The sequence below is a fragment of the Jaculus jaculus genome, chromosome 8, assembly GCF_020740685.1.
Source record: "Jaculus jaculus isolate mJacJac1 chromosome 8, mJacJac1.mat.Y.cur, whole genome shotgun sequence".
NCBI classification, from domain to species: Eukaryota; Metazoa; Chordata; class Mammalia; order Rodentia; family Dipodidae; genus Jaculus; species Jaculus jaculus.
In genome coordinates this window covers 56,793,175-56,815,195 of record NC_059109.1, presented here as the reverse complement: position 1 = coordinate 56,815,195, position 22,021 = coordinate 56,793,175, and the positions used below count along the sequence as shown (strand labels likewise).

Sequence of the window (22,021 nt, the reverse complement as noted above, 5' to 3'; positions counted from 1 at the left end):
CGCCGCGCCGCCGTGCGCCCGGCGTTCCCTCAGTCGGCGCGCGGGCCGTGGAGCTGCTGGCGAGCCATGGCCGCCGCCAACCCGTGGGACCCGGCGTCCGCGCCCAACGCCGCCGGGCAGCTGCTGGACCGCTTGGTGGCTTCGGGGATAGTCACTGAGGTGCGTCACCAAGGGGTTGCCCACGGTCGCGACGGCATCTGGCTGTGAGGTGTTGCTCCAGGCCGAGGGAGGGGCGGCCGCGGCGCTGACGTGCGGTGGAGCCAATAGACGGTGTTTTGAGCACCTGCAAGCCGGTGATCCTGCCGCGGGGTCCGGTGTCCAAAACGAACTTGTGAACCGCTCATCTGCCCTTAAGGGTCTTACTCAACATTGCAGGCCTGGGGTCATGCTATTCAGACCAGCCGAGCACCCTGTTTATCTAGCATCCCCATCTGCTTAAGCAAGTGCTTCATTCCATTCTGTTATGAGCTCATAACAAGGAAGCCACTTCTAGTTTCTCTAATCTCGATATAAAGAAATGTAGAGAAATATAACCTTTTGCTCTCTGTACAATCCCAGGCCAGTTTAAGGGAGATCAGTGTGATATATCCCCCCCCTCCCCCGTGACTGCCTCTACATGGCCGAATGCAAGGGAGTTGAGAAATACTGACAGGGAGTTAAAACAAGAATTTCCCACAGAACTTATTTCTGGGAAATATGGAAGCATATTTGAGGCACTTGATGCTGCTTACAGAAAAGTTCCAGGGGAAATTCTTGGGAGCATCTATTAAGACAAAACAACAACAAAGTATTGGACTGGGGAGATGGCTCAGCGGTTAAGGCTCCTGCCTGAAACCTCTTATCACCCAGGTTCGATTCCCTCGTACCCACATAAAGCCACGCGCATATGGAGTTTGTTTGCAGTGGCTGGAGGCCCTGCTGGCTCATTCTTTCTCTGTCTCTCACTTTGCCTGTCTCTGCATGCAAATAAATAAAATTGTCCAAAGTATTGGTGAGGGCTGGAGGGACGGCTTAGCGGTTAAGGCGTTTGCCTGCAAAGCCAAAGGATCCTGGTTTGATTCCCCAGGACCTACTTAAGCCAGATGCACAAGGTGGGGCATGCTTCTGGAGTTTGTTTGCAGTGGCTGGAGGCCCTGATGCACCCATTCTCTCTCTGTCTCTTTCTCAAATACATAAAATATATTTTAAAAAATAGAAAAAAAAATATTGGTGAAACAGCCTTTGAGTAGAGAAGAGAGCCCAAGAAGTGGCTGTTGTCGAGCAAGTCCATAGGACAGAGGGAGACAAAAGAGGGAGAAATTGAACATGTTAGGAAATGGAATAGAAATGACTAAAGAGAGTGGAGAAAGTGGGGCCAAGGACACTGAGACTGAGGGGAAGAAATTTTGATATGACAAGGAAGTTGATGGGACTAGAGAGATGGCTCAGCAATTAAAGGTGCTTGTTTGCAAAGCCTGCTGGCCTGGGTTCAATTCTACAACACTCATGTAAACCTAGACCCAAAGTGTCATTTGTTCGCAGCATCAAGAAACTCTGGCATGCGAGCTGGACATGGTGGTGCTTGTCTTTAATCCCAGCATTTGAGAGGCAGGAGGCCACCCTGAGACTACATAGTGAATTCCAGGACAGCCTGAGCTAGAGTGAGACCCTACCTTGGAAAAAAAGAAAAGTAAAAAAAAAAAAGAAAGAAACCCTGGCTTGCATGTGTATACACACCCACGCTCAAGTAAATGAGTAGAAATTGTAAAAAGGAAGCTGAGAAATGTCACAAAAAAGAAAAGTTTAAAAGTTAAACTCATTTGCAGAAAGTAACAAAGCAAACATGATGGAAGATTTGTGGAAAATAAAGTTTTTGGTTTATTTTGTTTTTCAAGGTAGTGTCTCCCTTTAGCCCAGGCTGATCTGGAGTTCACTGTGTAGTTTCAGGCTGGCCTCACTCTCAGCAATCACCCTGCCTCTGCCCCCAGAGTGCTGGGATTAAAGATGTGTGCCCAGCTGAAGTTTTGTTTTCTTTTAATAGTTTATTTTTATTTATTTATTTGAGAGAGGGAAAGAGGCAGAGTGAGAGAGAGAATGGGCGCACCAGGGCTTCCAGCCGCTGCAAACTAACTCCAGATGCATGCGCCACCTTGTGCATCTGTCTTACATGGGTACTGGAGAATTGAACTGAAGTCCTTTGGCTTTGCAGGCAAGCGCCTTAACTGTTAAGCCATCTCTCCAGCTACCAGCTAAAGTTTTTATTCCTAGAAGAGTCATTAAACTTTTCTAAGGCATATTCATCAGTGTCTTTACGGAAATATACATCAATCTTGTTTTATTCTGTTCTTTGTGTTTGGTGCAGTGTTTGACATCGTCAAATTATTTTGTTTTTGATTTTTTTGAGGGGGCCTTGGTAGGGTCTTGCTCTAGGTTGAACTGGAATTCACTTTCTGCATTCTCAGGGTGGCCTCAAACTCATGGTAATCCTCCTACCTCTGCCTCCTGAGTGCTGGGATTTTAAAGGTGTGCACCGCCACGCCTGGCTATTCAGTCCCATTTTTAAAAATAATCAAAAACAGGGCCGGGCATGGTGACAGACACCTTTAATCCCAGCACTCAGGAGGCAGAGGTAGGAGGATTGCTGTGAGTTTGAGGCCACTCTGAGAATGCAGAGTGAATTTCAGGTCAGCCTGAGCTAGAGTAAAACCCTACCTTGAAAAAAAAAAATGGGGTTGTAGATATGCCTTAGCAGTTAAGGTGCTGGCCTGTGAAGCCTAAAGACCCATGTTCTACTCCCAGAATCCCAGTTAAGCCAGATGCTCAAAGGTGAGGCATGCACAGTTGCACATGCCCACTAGGTGGCACAAGTGTCTGGAGTTTGATTGCAGTGGCTGAAGCCCTGGCACACCAGTTCTCTCTTCTTTCTCCCTCTCTCTAAAATAAAAATTAATAATAATAATAAATGTGTGTGTGTTTGTGTGCGCGTGCACGAATGTGCACATTAGATTCTCATTTCTGCAAACAAACCATCTAGTCTTTCACAGGTACTGAGAATTTGAAGCAAGGAAAACAGACTTTGCAAGCAAGTGCCTTTAACCACTAAACCATCTCCTTAGCCCATAATGCTATGTTATTTTTGATTTTTAGAAAAAAAATATTTATATAGGTGAGCTAGGTCCTCTACTCACTGCAAAGGAACTCCAGATGCATGTGCTATCTTGTGCATCTGGCTTTACATGGGTACTGGGGAATTGAACCTGGATCCTTAGCTTTGCAGACAAGTGCTTTAACCACTTAGCCATCTCTCCAACCCTAGTGTCATGTTTTTGGTGTTTGTTTTGTTTTATTTTTTGAGGTAGGATTACACTGTGGTCCAGGCTGACCTGGAATTCACTATGTAGTCTCAGGCTGGCCCTGAACGCACGGAGATCCTCCTACCTCTGCCTCCCAAGTGCTGGGATAAAAGGTGTGCACCACCACACCTAGCTCATAATGTCATGTTTTAAAAGTCTCTTAGGCATGTTATTTCAATGTACACAGAATCTTTTTTTGACATATTGCTGTTTTCTTGTTCATTCACTAATAGGAGATGTTAAATATATCTAAGAAAAGAGCTCCTTGTTTTGTGAACTTCTCTAGACAACAGCAGATCTCAGATATTCAAGCTGAAATCTACCAGGTAATTTATGAACTTTTCACTATCTACTTCTGCAAAAAAAAAAGCATATGCATTAGGTTATGGTGTAGTTCCATGTTGTTGCTTAGCATGTGTGAGGTGCTGGGTTCAATCCCCAACACCAAAAACAAATAAAAAAAAAGCCTTAGTTGGTTCAAGCTGTGTTCCCGTGTAGTCAGAATAGTGTGCATGCAGTTCATAGCTGGCTAGATGTTTATTATAGGAGTTAGTAGTAATGGTAGTAGTTAAATGTAGTTCAAACAGTATTTATTTGCAATCAATAATCTCTAGTATATCACTGGGTAGGTTTCTGTTGTTGTATTAATTGAATAGAAATATAGTAATTGTAGCAGAAGTGAAGAATACCAAAACAAAAGATCTAAATCACGTGAGCTTTTTTATTTTAATTTTTTTTGAGACAAGCCCAACAGACTGGACTTTTTTTTTTTTTTCCAATGTATTTGAGAGTGATAGACAGAGAGAAAGAGGCAGATAGAGAGAATGAGCACGCCAGGGCCTCCAGCCACTGCAAGTGAACTCCAGACGCATGCACCCCCTTGTACATCTGGTTAACGTGGGTCCTGGGGGATCGAGCCTCAAACTGGAGTCCTTAGGCTTCACAGGCAAGTACTTAACTGCTAAGCTATCTCTCCAGCCCTTTTTTTTGGGGGGGGAGGTCTAGGTAGGGTCTCACTCTGGTCCAGACTGATCTGGAATTAACTCTGTCATTTTAGGGTGGCCTTGAACTCATGGCAATCCTCCTACCTCTGCCTCCCAAGTGCTGGGATTAAAGACGTGCGACACCACGCCCAGCTTTTTTTTTTTTTTTTTTTTTTTTTTTAATGAGAGAGAGAATTGGCATGCCAGGGCCTTCAACCACTGTAATCAAACTCCAGATGCATGTGTGCCCTTATGCATGCATCACCTTGTATATCTAAGAAGTTAAACATGGTTCTTAGTCTTCACAGGCAAGTGTCTTAACTACTAAGCCATCTCTCCAGCCCTCACCTGGGCTTTTATATAAATCATCATTCATTCTTACTTAAGGAATATATATCTCATAGAACATATATGTGTTCTTGAGTTAAAGACTTCATCTTGTTGTTGTTTCTGAGGTAGAGTCTTGCTCTAGCCTAAGCTAACCTGGAATTTACTATGTAGTATCAGAGTGGCCTTGAACTCAAGGTAGTCCTCCTGTCTGCTTCCCCAGTGCTGGGATTAAAGGCGTGTGCTACCACCCCCAGCCTTCAGGGTTTTTTTTGTTGTTTTTTGTTGTTGTTGTTGTTGGTTTATTTGTTTTGAAGCAGGGTCTCAACTCTATCCCAGGCTGCCCTGGAAGTCACTCTGTAGTACAGGCTAGCCTCAAATTCATCCTCAGTCTCCCTAGTGCTGGGATTAAAGGTGTGTGAACTACCACACCAGGCTAACAGTGTTTGTATCAGTTTTACAATCTTAACCTGAGGCTACCTTTTTTTTGGTGTTTCAAGGGAGTATCTTGCTGTTGTAGCTCATGCTGGCCTAGAATTCACTGTGTAGTCTCAGGCTGGCCTTGAACTCACAGTGATCCTCCTACCTCTACTTCTCAAGTGCTGAGACTAAAGGCATATGCCACCATGCCTGGCTATTCTCTGAGTAAGCTAAATTTTACTTTTGTTCTTTATGTAGAAAAGCCTAGAAATTGAGCTTTTGGAACTAGAAAAAGATACAGCAGATCTCGTTCAGCCTTCCTATTTGGGTAAGTTGCTTGGTTGAGTGAATGATCATTTCAGATTTATCTTGGATTACTATGTACATAAGCACCAAGTAGCAAAATTATGATTTGCCAAGAGAAATACTGAAGAATTGTCCATATTAAAGGACACTGGAATGACATGGCAGTAAAGCACTATATGATTATTGAATGAATACATGATCAGAAAGAAACTCTGTAAAGGGCATATTGAGACACTAGGTGGTACTTAAATATGGATTGCTTTAAATATTGGTAATATGTCAATGTTAAATGTTCTGTGCCGGGCGTGGTGGCGCACGCCTTTAATCCCAGCACTTGGGAGGCAGAGGTAGGAGGATTGCTGTGAGTTCGAGGCCACCCTGAGACTCCATAGTGAATTCCAGGTCAGCCTGGGCTACAGTGAGATCCTATCTTGAAAAACCAAAAAAAAAAAAAAAAAAAAAAAGTTCTGAAAAAATTCTAAATTTGGTAATGTACTATAGTTATTTTTATTTTATTTTATTATTATTATTATAATTTTTTGTTTGTTTTTTGAGGTAGGATCTCACTCTGGTCCAAGCTGGCCTGGAATTAACTATGTAATCTCAGGATGACGTTGAACTCTCGGTGATCCTCCTACCTCTGCCTCCCGAGTGCTGGGATTAAAGGCGTGTGCCACCACGCCCACTCTATAGTTATTTATTTATTTATTTATTTATTTTCAAGATGGATTTTTAAAAAATTTTTTGTTGTTTATTTTCATTTATTTGAAAGTGACAGAGAGACAAAGAGGCAGATAGAGAGAGAGAGAGAGAGAATGGTCGAGCCAGGGCTTCCAGCCTCTGCAAACAAACTCCAGACGCGTGCGCCCCCTTGTGCATCTGGCTAACGTGGGACCTGGGGAAGCGAGCCTCGAACCGGGGTCCTTCGGCTTCACAGGCAAGCGCTTAACCGCTAAGCCATCTCTCCAGCCCTATAGTTATTTTTAAATTTATTTATTTGAAAGAGGGAAAGCAATATGGACACATCAGGGGCTTCTTGCTACTGTAAACAAACTCCATATACATGCTCTACTTTGTGCATCTGACTTTACCTAGGTACTGGGGAATTAAGTGTGGGCTGGCAGGTTTTGCAAGCAAACATCTTTAACCACTGAGCGATCTCTCCTGCCCAGCTATTCAAATAAGAGAATATTTTTCATGGGCCAAAGTTTTAAGAATTAAAGATCATGCTGTCTACAGCTTACTCTCAAATAAGTCCTTTGAGAATAAAACATGTATGTGGAAAGAAAAATGGAGGGAAAAAGGCAGAGACAGAGAGATGGGGCAGTTGTTAACAGTAAGTGAGTCTTACTGAACTGTACTTGGAATTTTTTTTTAATTATTATTATTTTTTTTTGGTGGTGTTTTTTTGTTTTTGGAAGTTGGGTCTCACTCTAGGTTAGGGTATATAGTCTATGTAGTTTCAGGGTGTCCAAGACTTACAGTGATCTTTCTACCTCTGCCTTCCCAGTGCTAGGATCTGAAATATATTTGGAAATTTACTGAACTGTTCATAAAACTTTTTTGTTCTTTATTTGAGAGAAAGAGGGGGAGAGAGAGAGAGCATGAATGGATGTACCAGGGCATCCAGCCACTGCAAACGAACTCTAGATGGGTGCACCCCCTTGTGCATCTGGCTTAAGTGGGTCTTAGAGAATCAAACTGGGATCCTTTGGCTTTGCAGGCAAACACCTTAACCACTAAGCATCTCTCCAGCCCTCATAAAACTTTCCTGTAAAGCCAGGCATGGTGGCTCACATTGAAAATCTCAGTCGAGCCTGGTGTGGTGGCACATACCTGTAATCCCAGCACTGGGGAGGCAGAGGTAGTAGGATCACCATGAGTTCAAGGCCACTCTGAGACTACATAGTGAATTTCAGGTCAGCCTGAGACCATACCTCAAAAAAAACACAACAAAAAAAAGACATCAAAAAAGCCAGATGTAGAGAAAGAAAAAATAAATTAATTAATTAAAAAAAAAAAAGCCAGATGTGGTGGCGCACACCTTTAATACCAGCACTTGGGAGGCAGAGGTAGGAGGATCACTGTACACAATATCACTGTGAATTCAAGATCAGTCTGAGGCTATAGTGGGGATTACTGGTCAGCCTGGGCTAGAGTGATACCCTGCCTTGAAAAAACCAAACGCACACAGAAACAGCCATATGTGGTGTATATCTGTAATCTTACCACCCAGAAGTAGAGGTAGGAGGACCAGAAGTTCGAGGCCATCCTCAGCTACATAGTGAATTCATGGCCAGTCTGAGCTATATGGACCCAGTCTCAAATCAATAAGTAAACAAATAAGCAAATAAATAAAAAATACATATACATATATATTTTTCCTGTAAGTTTTAATGTTTTAAATTAAAAATTTATAAAAGAGGTAGTTGGCAGCTATTAACACTGAACAAATTAGAAATACTTTGTTAGATGATTACTTTTTAAAAATAAATTGATTGATTAAGAGTAGAGAGACAAAAAAAGAAAAAAAAAAAAGATTAGAGAGACCAAGAGAATGCAGTAGTGGCTAGAGGCTCTGGCACACTCAGTACCTCCAGCCACTGCAAGTGAATTCCATATGCATGCAACACATTGTGTATCTGGCTTTACATGCATATGGGGGAATCAAACCCAGGTTGTTAGGCTTTGCAGGCAAGTGCCTTAACCACTGAGCCATCTCTCCAGCCCACATGATTACATTTTGTTTATTTATTTATTTTTATTTATTTATTTGAGAGTGACAGACACAGGGAGAAAGACAGATAGAGGGAGAGAGAGAGAATGGGCACACCAGGGCTTCCAGCCACTGCAAACGAACTCCAGACGCGTGCGCCCCCTTGTGCATCTGGCTAACGTGGGACCTGGGGAACCGAGCCTTGAACCGGGGTCCTTAGGCTTCACAGGCAAGCGCTTAACCGCTAATCCATCTCTCCAACCTATGATTACATTTTAATGTTCTCAGATTGTCTTCTGGCCTCCACATACATGCACACACACAAACACATATACATATGCACACAAACAAAAACTGAATAAAAGGTAGAGTTGAGGGCTGGAGAGATGGCTTAGTGGTTAAGTGCTTGCCTGTGAAGCTTAAGGATCCCAGTTCGAGGCTCGATTTCCCAGGACCCTCGTTAGCCAGATGCACAAGGGGGCGCACGCGTCTGGAGTTACAGTGGCTGGAGGCCCTGGTGCGCCCCTTCTCTCTCTCTCTGCCTTTTTCTCCGTCTGTTGCTCTCAAATAAATAAATAAAAATAAACAAAAAAAAATATTTTTTAAAAAGGTAGAGTTGGGAAACAGGAAAGAATTTAGTACTAGATTTTGGTTGTCAGTAGGAAAATTAAGAGAATTTAATTGAAAATTAAATTAATGTTGCTATGATAGCAAAGGTGGGCTGGAGGGATTATTCAGTAGTTAAAGGCCCTTGCCTGCAAGGCCTAATGACTAGAGTTTGATTCCCCAATGCCAATGTAAGGCCAGATGCACAGTGATGCATGCATCTGGAGTTCATTTACAGTGGTGGCTCTAGACCCTGGCGTGCCCATATTCATTCATTCATTTTTTTCTCTCTCTCTCTCTTTCTGTCTCCCCTCTTTCTATCTCTTTCTGGTTGCCAATAAAAAAATATATTTTTTAAGATAGCAATGGTAAGAAAGCTATTTAGGGGGAAATTATTGCGGTTTTTTTTTTTTTTTTGAGATGGGGTAAGGTCTTGTGTTACCTAGGCTAGTCTCTTAACTCCTGACTCAGCCTCCCTGTGCTGGGACTAGAGGCCTGTGCCCCTGTACCCAGCTATGGATTCATGTTTGACATGTATCAAACCAAAGAACATATTAGTAATAATTGTAAAGCTTACTTGTTCTGTTGCTGAGTGTTGTTTCTGATTTATGTAGCTGAGAAGTGTCACATTCTGCAGAGCATGAATAGTCACCTGGAAGCAGTGCTGAAAGAGAAGAGGTCCCTTAGGCAACGACTGTTGAAGCCCATGTGCCAGGAAAACTTACCTTTGGAAGCCATTTACCACAGGTTAGGCTAAGAAACAGAAATGATGCTTTTTTGTTGTATTTTCAAAGTAGAGTCAAAGCAGCTGTACTTTCAAGGTAGCCTAGGTTGACCTGGAACTCAATCTGTAGATATAGGCTGGCCTTGAGCTCACAGTGATGCATGTTTTTTTTTTTAATTATGATTATGATTATTATTAACAACTTTCATGATTGTAAACAATATCCCATGGTAATGCTCTCCCTCTGATGCATGTTTTTTTTTTAAATTTTTAAAAAATATTTATTTATTTATTTATTTATTTATTTAAGACAGAGAGAGAGAGAGAGAGAGAGAATGGCACGCTAGGGCCTCCAGCCATTGCAAACAAACTCCAGATGCATGCGCCACCTTGTGCATCTGGTTTACGTGGGTCCTGGGGGATTGAACCTGGGTCCTTTGCTTTGCAGGCAAGTGTCTTAACCACTAAGCCATTCCTCCAGCCCTGCTTTTTAAATTTTTGTTTGTTTGTTTATTTATTTATTTGAGAGAGAGTGGGTGTTCCAGGAACTTACACCACTGCAAACGAACTCAAGACGCATGTGCCACCATGTGTGATGCATGTTTTTTGAAGGCTGAAACTTTTTTGTTTAGACCAGCATTATAATATAGCATAATTCATAACAACTACTGATTGTGTTTGTAACATTATTAATGGTGATGTATTAAACAAAGAAAATTCTTTTTGTTTTATTTTGTTTTGATTTTTGACGTAGGGTCTCACTCTAGCCCAGGCCAACCTGGAATTCATTATATAGTCTCAGGCTGGCCTCAAACTCATGGCAGTCCTCCTACCTCTGCCTCCCAAGTGCTAGAATTAAAGGCATACGCCACCATGCCCGGCTAACAAAGAAAGTTCTTTGCATTTAAATAATTATAGCCATGTTGAAAAGAAAGGACTTTTTTGCCTATTATATTTAGGGAATCATAAATTAAGGTTTTTATAAAAAATAGATTCAGGGCTGGAGAAATGACTTAGCAGTTAAGGTGTTTGTCTATAAAAAATAGATTCAGGGGCTGGAGAGATGGCTTAGCGGTTAAGTGCTTGCCTGTGAAGCCTAAGGACCCTGGTTCGAGGCTTGGTTCCCCAGGTCCCACGTTAGCCAGATGCACAAGGGGGCGCACGCGTCTGGAGTTCGTTTGCAGAGGCTGGAAGCCCTGGCGCGCCCATTCTATCTCTCTCCCTCTATCTGTCTTTCTCCCTGTGTCTGTCGCTCTCAAATAAATAAATAAAAAATGAACAAAAAAAATATTTAAAAAAATATAGATTCAGGGCTGGAGAGATGGCTTAGTGATTAAGGTGTTTGCTTGCAAAGCCAAAGGACCTGGGTTTGATTCCCCAGAACCCATGTAAGCCAGATGCACAAAGTGACACATGCATCTGAAGTTTGTTTGCAGTGGCTAGAGGCCCTGGTGTGCCCATTCTCTCTCTCTTTGCCTCTCTGTCTCTCTTTCCCCCTCTCTCTCTCTTGCTCTCTCAAATAAATAAAATTAAAAAAAACATAGATCCAAACTGGGCATGGGGGCACACACTTTTAATCCCAGCACTTGGGAGGCAGAGGTAGGAGGATTGCTATAAATTCAAGGCCAGCCTGAGACCACATAGTGAATTTGAGGTTGGCCTGGGATAAAGCAAGATTCTACCTCAAAAAAACAAAAAAATAGATCCATATAAATATGAAAATAAAATTTGGGCCTGGAAAGATGGCTCAGCAGTTAAGGGACTTGCCTGCAAAGCCTAAGGACCTAGGTTTGATTTCCTAGTACCCACATTAGCTAGATGCACAAGGTGGCACATGGATCTGGAGTTCATTTCCAGTGGCCAGAGGCCCTGGCATGCCCATTCTCTGTACATATCTGCCTCTCTCTCTTAAATAAATAAATATGAACAATTTTTTAAAAAATAAACATATTTTACTTTTATTATATTGTCATAGTCAGTCACTGCTGGGATGAACCTCCAAGCCAGACACAGATTATGGGAGGAAGGGATTTATTTCAGGCTTACAGATCCAGGTAAAGTTCCATAATGGTGGAAGGAGTTGCCCCCTTTCGCAGATGACACAGAGAGAAAAACCACCCCCAGCACCATAAACAAGAGCAAGCAAGTCCAGTGGGGTGGGCAGGGGTAACCCCAGGCAGAGCTCAAGCACTCTGCATACTTTTAGGCTGGAATTCAGATCTGCTCCCAGTAACACCTTAGGACTGGACCTCAGGATCTGCCCACAGTGATACCTCTTCTAGCCAGGAGGCTGGAAGTCCAAGTTACAGCTTTAATAAAACATTTAAGTCTTATTGGGGAACATAAATTCAAACTACCACATATATGTACAGTATTTTATCCAAAGAACTTTTTGTTTTATTAACAACTTACATGATTTTAAACAATATCCTGTGGTAATGACCTCCCTCCCCCCACTTTCCCCTTTGAAACTCCATACTCCATCATATCCCCTCCCCTTCTCAATGAGTCTCTCTTTTATTTTGATATCACGATCTTTTCCTCCTATTATGATGGTCTTGTGTAAGTAGTGTCAGGCACTGTGAGGTCATGGATGTCCAGGCCATTTTGTGTCTGGAGGAACATGTTGTAAGGAGTCCTACCCTTCCTTTGGCTCTTACATTCTTTCTGCCACCTCTTCCTCAATGGACCCTGAGCCTTGGATGGTGTGATAGAGATATTGCAGTGTTGAGCACTCCTCTGTCACTTCTTCCCAGCACCATGATGCCTTCTGAGTCATGCCAAGGTCACTGCCATCTGAAAAGAGAAGGTTCTCTACTGAAAGTGAGAGTAGCATTAATATAAGGGTATGAATATTAAGAGAAGAGCTTATTGGGCAGTTTGATGAGCATAGTATATACATTTAGCCAGACAGCAGCAGACATTATACCCCTAGGGCTCATGACTACCCCTGTTTTAGGTTTTCAGTATCAGAGATGTATTCCCTCCCATGGAGTGGGCCTCCAGTCCAATTAGAGGGCAGTTGGTTCCCACCATGACAGACATGCCACTGTTGCATCCATTGGCTTATTTGGCCTGGCTGGCAAAATATAAGGCTTGCAGTGTCCACTGTTGGGTACTTTCACTGGTGATTTCTCTCTCTCCCATTGAACTGCATGCAGAATGGCTTCTTCCAGCTTTCTGTCAGCTGGTCTACATGGAGGAGGTTATCAGCTCAGTTCCAACAGGATTTCTCTGTGGCCTTGCAGCCTAACTATGTGGATTCTTAAGCAATAGGGTCTTACCAACTATTCCTGGTGGGAAACCAAGGGCCTTGGCAATTGCCTATAATGTTTTGGGGCCATCAGGGACCTCCCTGGCCAACAACTCACTGGAAAGTATCCCATCCTTGGCACTGAAAATTTTCTAGTCACAATCTATGGCTCCTGAGTGTTCCCATTGTCCAAAAAAGTAGGCTTCCATATGATTTATTTATATCCTCTTAGATTTTGATTAGCCCTCCCTCCACCTTTCCTTTAATCAGTCTCTTTCCCTGAACTCACTTGGGCCTTTTCACCTCCATTAATTTATTCTTCTACTCACATATATACAATACTATCCTATTAAGTACCCCCTCCCTTCCTTTCTCTTCCCTTTATATCTCTTTTCTAGTTTACTGGCAAGAACTTTTTTTTTTTTTAGGTAATATTGTCTGTATATAAAATTATATATATATATATATGTTGTCTGTATATGAAAATTCTGGCCAAGGACCCAAATAAGCCTGATGCACAAGGTGGCACATGCATCCGGAGTTTGTTTGCAGCGGTTGGATGCCCTGGTGCACACATACACTCTCTCTCTCTCTCTCACTATCTCTTTCCCTCTCTATGCTTTTTTTTCCCTCTCAAATAAATAAATAATAAAAATTAAAATATTAGGGCTGGAGAAATGGCTTAGCAGTTAAGGTGCTTCCCCACAAAGCCAAGGACCCAAGTTCCATTCCCCAGTACTTCATAAGCCAGATGCACAAGGGGGCGCATGTGTCTGGAGTTCCTTTGCAGCAGCTGGAGGCCCTGGCACACCCATTCTCTCTCTCTCATTCTCTCTGCCTCTTTCTCTCAAATAATAAAGAAATCTCTAAAATAATAAAAATAGTTCTTAAAAAAAAATTCTGGCCAAGCATGGTGGCACACACACCTGTAATCCCAGCACTTGGGAAGCAGAAGTAGGAGGATTGCTATGAGTTCAACGCTAGCCTGGGACTACAGAGTGAGTTCCAGGTCAGTTTGGGCTAGAGTGAGGCTCTATCTTGAAAAAAAAAAGAAAAAGAAAAGGAAAAGCAAAAAACTTTTGCATTAAGAAAGAGAAGGACCTTGTTTGTTTAATTTATTTGAGAAAGAGAGAAGCAGATAGAATGAGTGTGCCAGGGCCTCCAGCCACTGCAGACAAACTCAACACATGTGCCACCCTGAGCATCTGGCTTACATGGGTCCTGGGGAATTGAACCTAGGTCCTTTGGCTTTGCAGGCAAGCACCCCAACCACTAAGCAATCTCTCCAGCCTTCAGAAAGGTTATTGATGCTCATTAGAGTGTGTATGTGCTCATGCAGCACCCCAGGCCTGTAGCAGGCCATGCTTGCCTGCAGTGGCCAGAGTAGAATATCCAGGGGTCTGTTACTGATCCTGGACCCTGCCCTGTCCCTGCCTTTTTTTTTTTTTTTTTTTTGAACTTCATTTCAGTTATTTTTTGCAAGCTTCAGCAATTCTCGGGTCTCTGATTACCTATAGCCTATAGCACTGGGATTAAAGACGTGTGTGGCCATACCCAACTGTGGGTCCTGGGGATCAAGCTTCAGTGGTCTCTCAGGCCCTCGTGCTTGCATAGGAAGTACTCTTAACCACAAAGCCATCTCTGTAGCCCACACTTGTTTCCTGGATCTATTAATTGCCTGACAGAAGCAACTTAAAAGAAGAGGTTTATTTTGGTTTACAATTTAGAGGATACAGTCCATCATGATAGGAAAGTCATGGTGTCTGGGGCACTAAAATCTGTGGCAGCAGAATCTTGTAACATGGTTTATTCACATGCTGACAGATCAGGAAGCAGAGAGTGGAACCTGAATCATGGATAAGTTAAAACCCTTAAGGTCCACCCACCTACACTGGCCTATGTCTACCAGTTAGACCCCTTGTCCAAAGGTTCCACAACTTATCAGAAAAGTACCATCAGCTAGGAACCAATTGTGCAAATACATGAGCCTCTGTGATGCACTTCACAGTCAAACTGCAATACTCCCTCTTTCAGATCTATGGTACATTTGGTGGAATTGGCTGTGACTTTCATTGAGAGACTGGAAACCCATCTAGAAACAATTAGAAATGTCCCTCATTTAGATGCAAGCCTAAAGAAAATGGTGAGTATTAATATAGTGATCATTAGTTCTCTTGTATTAGAATCATAAATATGATCTCCCAATTTAATGTTTTGCTGTTTTTATTTTTGCTATTGTTGTTTTTCTGAGGTAGGGTCTTACTCTAGCCCAGGCTGACCTGGAATTCACTCTGTAGTCTCAAGATGGCCTCAAACTCATGACAATCCAGCCACTACAGACAAACTCCAGACACATGCACCACCTTGTGCATCTGGCTTATGTGGGTCCTGGGGGATTGAACCTGGGTCCTTTGGCCTTGTAGGCAAGTGCCGTAACTACTAAGCCATCTCTCCGGCCCTTTGCTGTTTTTACATTTAGTTTTACTCTTATTCTTTCTTGTTCCCTTATTCCCTTTCTCCCCTGGGCTGGCCTCTAACTCACTGTCTTGTGCTGGGATTATAGGTGTGCATCACCACACCTAGCAAAATGATATACTCGTTACTTCATAGGCTAGTATTTGCCCAAGTACACCATAAACTTACAGAGTTGCCTGGCATGGTGGTGCAGACCTTTAATTCCAGCACTTGGGGCTTGAGGCAGGAGGATTGCTGTGACTTTGAGGCCAGCCTGAGACTACATAGTGAATTCCAAGTCAGTCTGGGATACAGCAAGACCTTACCTCAAAAAGAAAAAAAAGCTGGGAGTGGTGGCACATGCCTTTAATCCCAACACTTAGGAGGCAGAGGTAGGAGGATCACCATTAGTTTGAGGTCACCCTTAGACTACAGAGTGAATTCTAGGTCAGCCTGAACTAGAGTGAGACTATCTTGAAAAAAGAGAGAGAGAGAGAGATTGGAAAGGGCTAGGATGATAGCTCAATCTATAAAGTGCTTACTTTCTAAAGTTCATTCCCCCGAACTTACATAAAAATGTCAGAGCCACATGTTGGGTCATGATATGCAGAGACATTTATCGTACTAAAAACTGTGGGCTAACCCCGCAGTGCATGACCCATATACCTCAACAAGGAGGGGCCAATGGGGAGGGGGTAGGCCACAGATGAGCCTAATAATGGTACCAAACTGCCTGTATTTGCTGGATACAAAACTAATAAAAAAAAAAAATTGAAGTTATGGTGGGTGGGAGAGATGATGTAGTGGTTAAGGCACTTGCTTGCAAAGCCCAAGGACTCAGGTTCAATTCTTCAGGTCCCACATAAGCCAGATGCACAAGGGGATTTGCAGTGGCTATAGGCCCTGGTGCACCCATTCTCTCTCTCTCTTCCTCTCCCTCTGTCTCAGATTTAAAAAGCCGGACATGGGAGCACACATTAACCCCAGCACTCGGGAAGCAGAGGTAGGGTGATCACTGTGAGTTCAAGGCCACCCTGAGACTACTTAGTAAATTCCAGGTCAGCCTGGACTACAGTGAAACCCTACTTCAATACTTCAAAAAAAACAGTTGCCCTCTAACCTCCACCCTTCCACCACAGGTGTGCATGCTCACAAGATAAGATAAACACTTGTTCACATGCATAAATGAATCAAAATTTAAAAATGTAGGTGTGGGGCTGGAGAGATGGCTTAGCGGTTAAGCGCTTGCCTGTGAAGCCTAAGGACCCCGGTTCGAGGCTCGGTTCCCCAGGTCCCACGTTAGCCAGATGCACAAGGGGGCGCACGCGTATGGAGTTCGTTTGCAGAGGCTGGAAGCCCTGGCGCGCCCATTCTCTCTCTCTCTCCCTCTATCTGTCTTTCTCTCTATGTCTGTCGCTCTCAAATAAATAAATAAAAAATGAACAAAAAAAAAATTAAAAAAAAAAAAATGTAGGTGTGGTGGTACATACCTTGTTCCCAGCACTCAGGAGACCAAGGTAAGGTAGAAGGATCACCAGGACTTCCAGGCCACCCTGGGACTACATAGTGAATTCTAGGTCAGCCTTGGCTAGAGAGAGACCCTACCTCAGAGAAAAGAACCGAGGCAGGAGGATTGCTACGAGTTCTAGGCCTACCTGAGTTCTAGTGTGATACCTCATCTCAATAATAATAATAATAGAATTGACTCTTAAAGAACCAATAAAATTTAAAACTGTACTGGAAGGAATAGTTTGGCCAAAGCAAAAATGTGAGAAAATTCATGAATATCAGTGAGCTCACGCATTTCAGGGAAAGTAATATTCCTCTTTAGCTGATGCCTAAAGGTAGCAAGGATAGTTTACAAAATGCCTTGAAACTCAGAACAAGAGCTTTCATTCATTCACTCACCTGGATTCACCATGTAACCTAGGTTGACCTTGAATTCACAGCAGTCATCCTGCCTCAGCTTCACAACAGACTAAGAACTTGAGGCTACTATCTGCATGCTGAGGGCCATTGAATTTGTTGTTTTTTGGTGTTGGTGGTGGTTTTTGTTTTGTTTAGTTTTCAGGGAAGGGTACAGAAGAATGACTTGGTCAGAATTTATGTCTCAATCCTAGAAAAAAATCATAGGTAGAATAGAATGAATATTGGAGAGAGCCTCAGCATCACCTAGAAGCATGCTGAAGATGCAGAGGTAGAGGCTGAGGAGAGGGTTCAGTGGGGCTGCAAGCTTGATGGCACAGCACACACACCTGAGTTCCCTCCCCAGCCTCCACCCCACGTATACCTGCAATCCTAACCCTGAGCAGGTGGAGACAGGAGGATCCGTGGGGCTCTCTGGCCCGCCTATCTAACAGAAAAACTAAGCTCCAGGTTTAGCTAGAGACTGGGAAATAAAGGCAGAGTGAGGGAAGAGGACACTCGATATCCTCTTCAGGCCTCTGCATGCATGTATACTAGACACGTGTACCTGCACACATGTGCATACACCACATACATATATTTGAGGTGGGGTCTTGCTCTAGTCCAGGCTGACCTGGAATTCACTATGTAGTCTCAGGGCAGCCTCGAACTCACAGCAATTCTCTGCCTCCCAAGTGCTGAGATTAAAGGTGTGTACTACCACACCCAGCTAGTTAAATTTTTAAAAATGCAAAATTGTAGGGCTGGAGGTTAGCTGACTGGTAGAATGCTTGCCTACTATGTAAGGGAACCTGGGTTCAATCCCTAGCACCATAAGGAAAAAGGAAAGAAATGCAGAATACAGACTTCATTCTGTACCTTGAGAATCAGAATCTACCATTTAAGCCAGGTGTAATGGCACATGCCTGTAAACTCAGCACTCAGGAGGCTGAGGCAGGAGGATTGCCATGATTTCCTGACCACCAGGTTACATAGTGCAACATTATCTCAAAACAACAACAAAGGATGCACACTTGTCCACACTTGCACAAGTTCTACAGGTGATCCCTCTATGTACTAAAATGTAATCTGCTGCTCAGAGACTAGTCAGAGAAGTTTGGGGAAAGAGTATAGTCATTTAAATGAAGATTTAAAGCACCAGGTTACAAAAGGATTGTATAGAATTTTGTTTTTTTGAGGTACTAGCCTAACCTGACCTGTAACTCACTCCCTAGTTCCAGACTAGCCTCAAACTACCTCTGCCTCCTGAGTGCTGGGAATAAAGGTGTGCACCATCTGGCTTAGATTTTATTTTGTAGGGTGGGGTTTTGAGGTAGGGTCTTACACTGTCTAGTCCAGGCTGACCTGGAATTCACTATGTCCTGTCAGGGTGGCCTTGAAGTCACAGTTATCATCCTACCTCTTCCTCCCAAGTGCTGGGATTAAAGGTGTGTGCCACCATGCCTGGCCTTTTATTTTATTTTATTTTGTCAAGATATGGTAGGTGATTAGAAGATGAGCAAGATCAGTTATGGGTAAAAAAGTAAAGGCTGAGCCAGGTGTGGTGGCTTTGTTTAAAAAAAAAAAAAAGAAAAGAAATAAGTAAAGAAATAAAAAATAAATGAGTCAGGTGTGGTAGCACATGCCCTTAATCCCAACAAACACTCATGAGGCAGAGGTAGGAGGATAGCCATAAGCTTGAGGTTACTTTGAGACTTCATAGTGAATTCCAAGTCAGCTTGGGCTAGAGCAAGACCCTATCTCAAACAACAACAACAATAATAACAACAAAAAAGTGAGTGAGTGTGATATTACACATCTCATACACATGTATAATGTGCAGTTAAGTAGAATTTGAGAAACTAAATGTACATCCAGATGAAGTTTGCCAATGGACTTAAACTCCTTTAATAAAGAAGTTGGGTTTAACAGCATAGATTGAGATCTGCTTTGAGATGATAATTTATAGTAACAGAAGTAAACTCAGAAGATGTTTACTATAAGAAGGAAGAACAATTTGGGTTTTTTTTTGGGGGGGGGTTCAAGGTAGGGTCTCATTCTAGCTCAGGCTGACCTTAAATTTACTATGTAGTCTCAGGGTGGCCTTGAACTCACAGAGATCCTCCTACCTTTGCTTCCCAAACGCTGAAATTAAAGGTGTGCGCCTAACCGAAGAACAATTTTTTTTTTTTGAGGCCAACAAACTGCCTTTTTTTTTTTCTGTTTTATTTATTTATTTGAGAGGGACAGACAGAGAGAGGATGAGGCCAAGAGAGAGAGAGAAAGAGAGAATGGGCACACCAGGGCCTCCAGCCACTGCAAACAAACTCCAGATGCATGCACCCCTTGTGCATCTGGCTAATGTGGGTTCTGGGGAATGAAGCCTCGAACCAGGGTCCTTAGGCTTCAGAGGCAAGCACTTAACTGCTAAGCCATCTCTCCATCCCACCTTTTTTTTTTTTTAATGCAAGAGTGAATGAGAGAAAGAGGGAAAATTGGTGTATCAGGGCCTCTAGCCACTGAATTTGAACTCCAGATGCATGTGTACACTGGGCACATGTGTGACTTTGTGTGCTTGCATTACTGTGCATCTGGCTTACATGCGACCTGGAGAGTAGAACATGAGTCCTGAGGCTTCACAGGCGAGCGCCTTAACTGCTAAGCCATCTCTCCAGCCCAGGAGAACATTTTTTCTTTTTTTTTTTTTTTTTCTTTATATATTTTCTTTTTTTTTCAGGAGAACATTTTTTCAATTGTTCTTTTGTTCATTTTTATTTATTTATTTGAGAGTGACAGAGAAAGAGGCAGAGAGAGAGAATGGGCACGCCAGGGTCTCCAGGCGCTGCAAACAAACTCCAGATACGTGCACTCCCTTGTGCATCTGGCTAACATGGGCCCTGGGGAATGGAGCCTTGAACTGGCGTCCTTAGGCTTTATAGGCAAGTGCTTAACCACTAAGCCATCTTTCCAGCCCAGGGAGAACAATTTTTAAGGAAATGTTAAAGTTTGAAATAAAGGACTAGAAAAAGATCAGATTAAATTTTTTGAAAATAGTTTTTTTTTATTTTTGGTTTTTTGAGGTAGGGTCTCACTCTAGCCCAGGTTGACTTGGAATTCACTCTGTATTCTCAGGGTGGCCTCAAACTCACAGTGATCCTCCTACCTCTGCCTCCCGAGTGCTGGGATTAAAGGCGTGCGCCACCATGCCCGGCCGAAAATAGTTTTTTAATCTTTGTATAATTTAACTTATTTATTTGAGAGAGACAAAAAGAGGCAGAGAGAGAATGGCCATACCAGGGCCTCCAGGCACTGCCAATGAACTCCAGATACATGTGCCACCTTGTGCATTTGGCTTATGTGGCTCATGGGGAATCAAACCTGGGTCCTTAAGTTTCTCAGGCAAATGCCTTAACTGCTAAACCATCTCTCTAATCCCAGATTAACATTTTTAAAATCATATTTTATTGGAAGCTGAAGAGATGGCTTAGTGGTTAAGGTGCTTGCCTGCAAAGCCTAAGGACCCATGTTCAACTCTCCAGATCCCACGTTAGCCAGATGCCCAAAGGTGAGGTAAGCGTAAAGTTGCACATGCCCACTAGGTGACACAAGTGTCTGGAGTTTGATTGCAGTGGCTTAAGCCCTGGCACTCCAATTCTCTGTCTGTCTCTGTCTCTCTGTCTCTCTCTCTCTCACTGTCTCTATAAAAATAAAAATTCAGGGCTGGAGAGATGGCTTAGCTGTTAAGCACTTGCCTGTGAAGCCTAAGGACCCGATTTGAGGTCCGATTCCCCAGTACCCATGTAAGGCAGATCACAAGGTGGCACATGTATCTGGAGTTCATTTGCAGTGGCTGAAGGCCCTGGTGTGCCCATTTCCTCCCTCCCTCCCTCCCCCCCCCTTTTTCAAATAAATAAATTAAAATTTTAAAAATTATTTACTTGTATGCAGAGAAAGAATGTGTGTGCCAGGGCCTCATGCCACTGCAAATGAACTCCGGACACATGCACAGCATCTGGCTTTATGTGGGTACTGGGAATTGAACCCAGTTCATCAGGCTTTAAAATCATGTGCCCTGCCAGGAGTGGTGGCTCAAGCCTTTAATCCCAGCACTTGAGAGGCAGAGTTAGGAGGATTGCCATGAGTTCGAGGCCACCTAGAGACTACATAGTGAATTCCAGGTCAACCTGGGCTAGAGTGAGACCCTACCTTGAAAAACCAAATAAAAGAAAAAAGAAAAACAGCATATGCCTTTAACCACTGAGCCATCTCTCCAGCCCCAGATTAACTTTTTATTATTATTTAATTTTTTTGAAGGAACTTTATTTGAGAGGGAAGAGCAAATAGAGAGAGAATGGGCATTTCAGGGCTTTCAGCCACTACAAACAAACTCCAGGCATATGCACCACCTGTGTATCTGGCTTATGTGGGTTCTGGGGAATCGAACCTGGGTCCTTCGGCTTTGCAGGCAAGTGCCTTAACTGCTTCGCCCTCTCTCCAGCCCCAGATAAATTTTTGACCATTTCTGATAATTACTGACAAGATTTCTCTCCTGTCTTCTTTTTATTTCCAATGTTACAGAACAAGGCTTTAGCTAATATGGATGTTTTGGTGGCTAAGACGGAAGAACTGGCAGAGAATATACTCACATGGCGAGAACAGCAAAAGGAGATTTCCTTATATATCCCCAAAATACTAGCTGAAGAAAATTACCTTCATAAATATAATACCTCTCTTAGCAGTTGTTCTTGAAGTTCATATCCAAACTTAATGCCAGGTGGTCATCAACTTATTTTGCTTAATTACATGTTGTCAGGTATAGTCCATTCTTGGTTGGTCATGCGTATTCGTAGGCTTTGCTTCTAGCACATGGAAAGAACCCTCTTCATATTGGAGTATTAATACTTAGGTTCATTAGGACCAAAGTGTCTCCCTTTGTTCAGCATGTTTTCATTCTGTTCTTCTGTAAAGCTAATAAAGATTAAGATAATTTAATAA

General features: G+C 42.9%; 1 protein-coding gene across 1 annotated transcript; it reads left to right on the top strand.

The window, feature by feature from the left end:
• The first annotated feature begins 47 nt into the window (after nt 1–47).
• On the top strand, nt 48–22,021 carry Haus2 (HAUS augmin like complex subunit 2). Its single transcript, XM_045157174.1, has 6 exons — nt 48–159; nt 3,566–3,658; nt 5,321–5,390; nt 9,305–9,437; nt 14,702–14,810; nt 21,605–22,021. The coding sequence occupies exons 1-6, from the start codon at nt 67–69 to the stop codon at nt 21,773–21,775; spliced, it is 669 nt and encodes a 222-aa protein (XP_045013109.1). The 5' UTR covers nt 48–66; the 3' UTR covers nt 21,776–22,021.

Bases quoted from the DNA above. Each gene is read 5' to 3' on its own strand.
- Haus2 (XM_045157174.1), top strand. From the start codon at position 67: ATGGCCGCCGCCAACCCGTGGGACCCGGCGTCCGCGCCCAACGCCGCC. The intron at 5,391-9,304 runs GTAAGTTGCTTG...TGATTTATGTAG, and splicing joins CGTTCAGCCTTCCTATTTGG to CTGAGAAGTGTCACATTCTG. The intron at 9,438-14,701 runs GTTAGGCTAAGA...TCCCTCTTTCAG, and splicing joins TTGGAAGCCATTTACCACAG to ATCTATGGTACATTTGGTGG.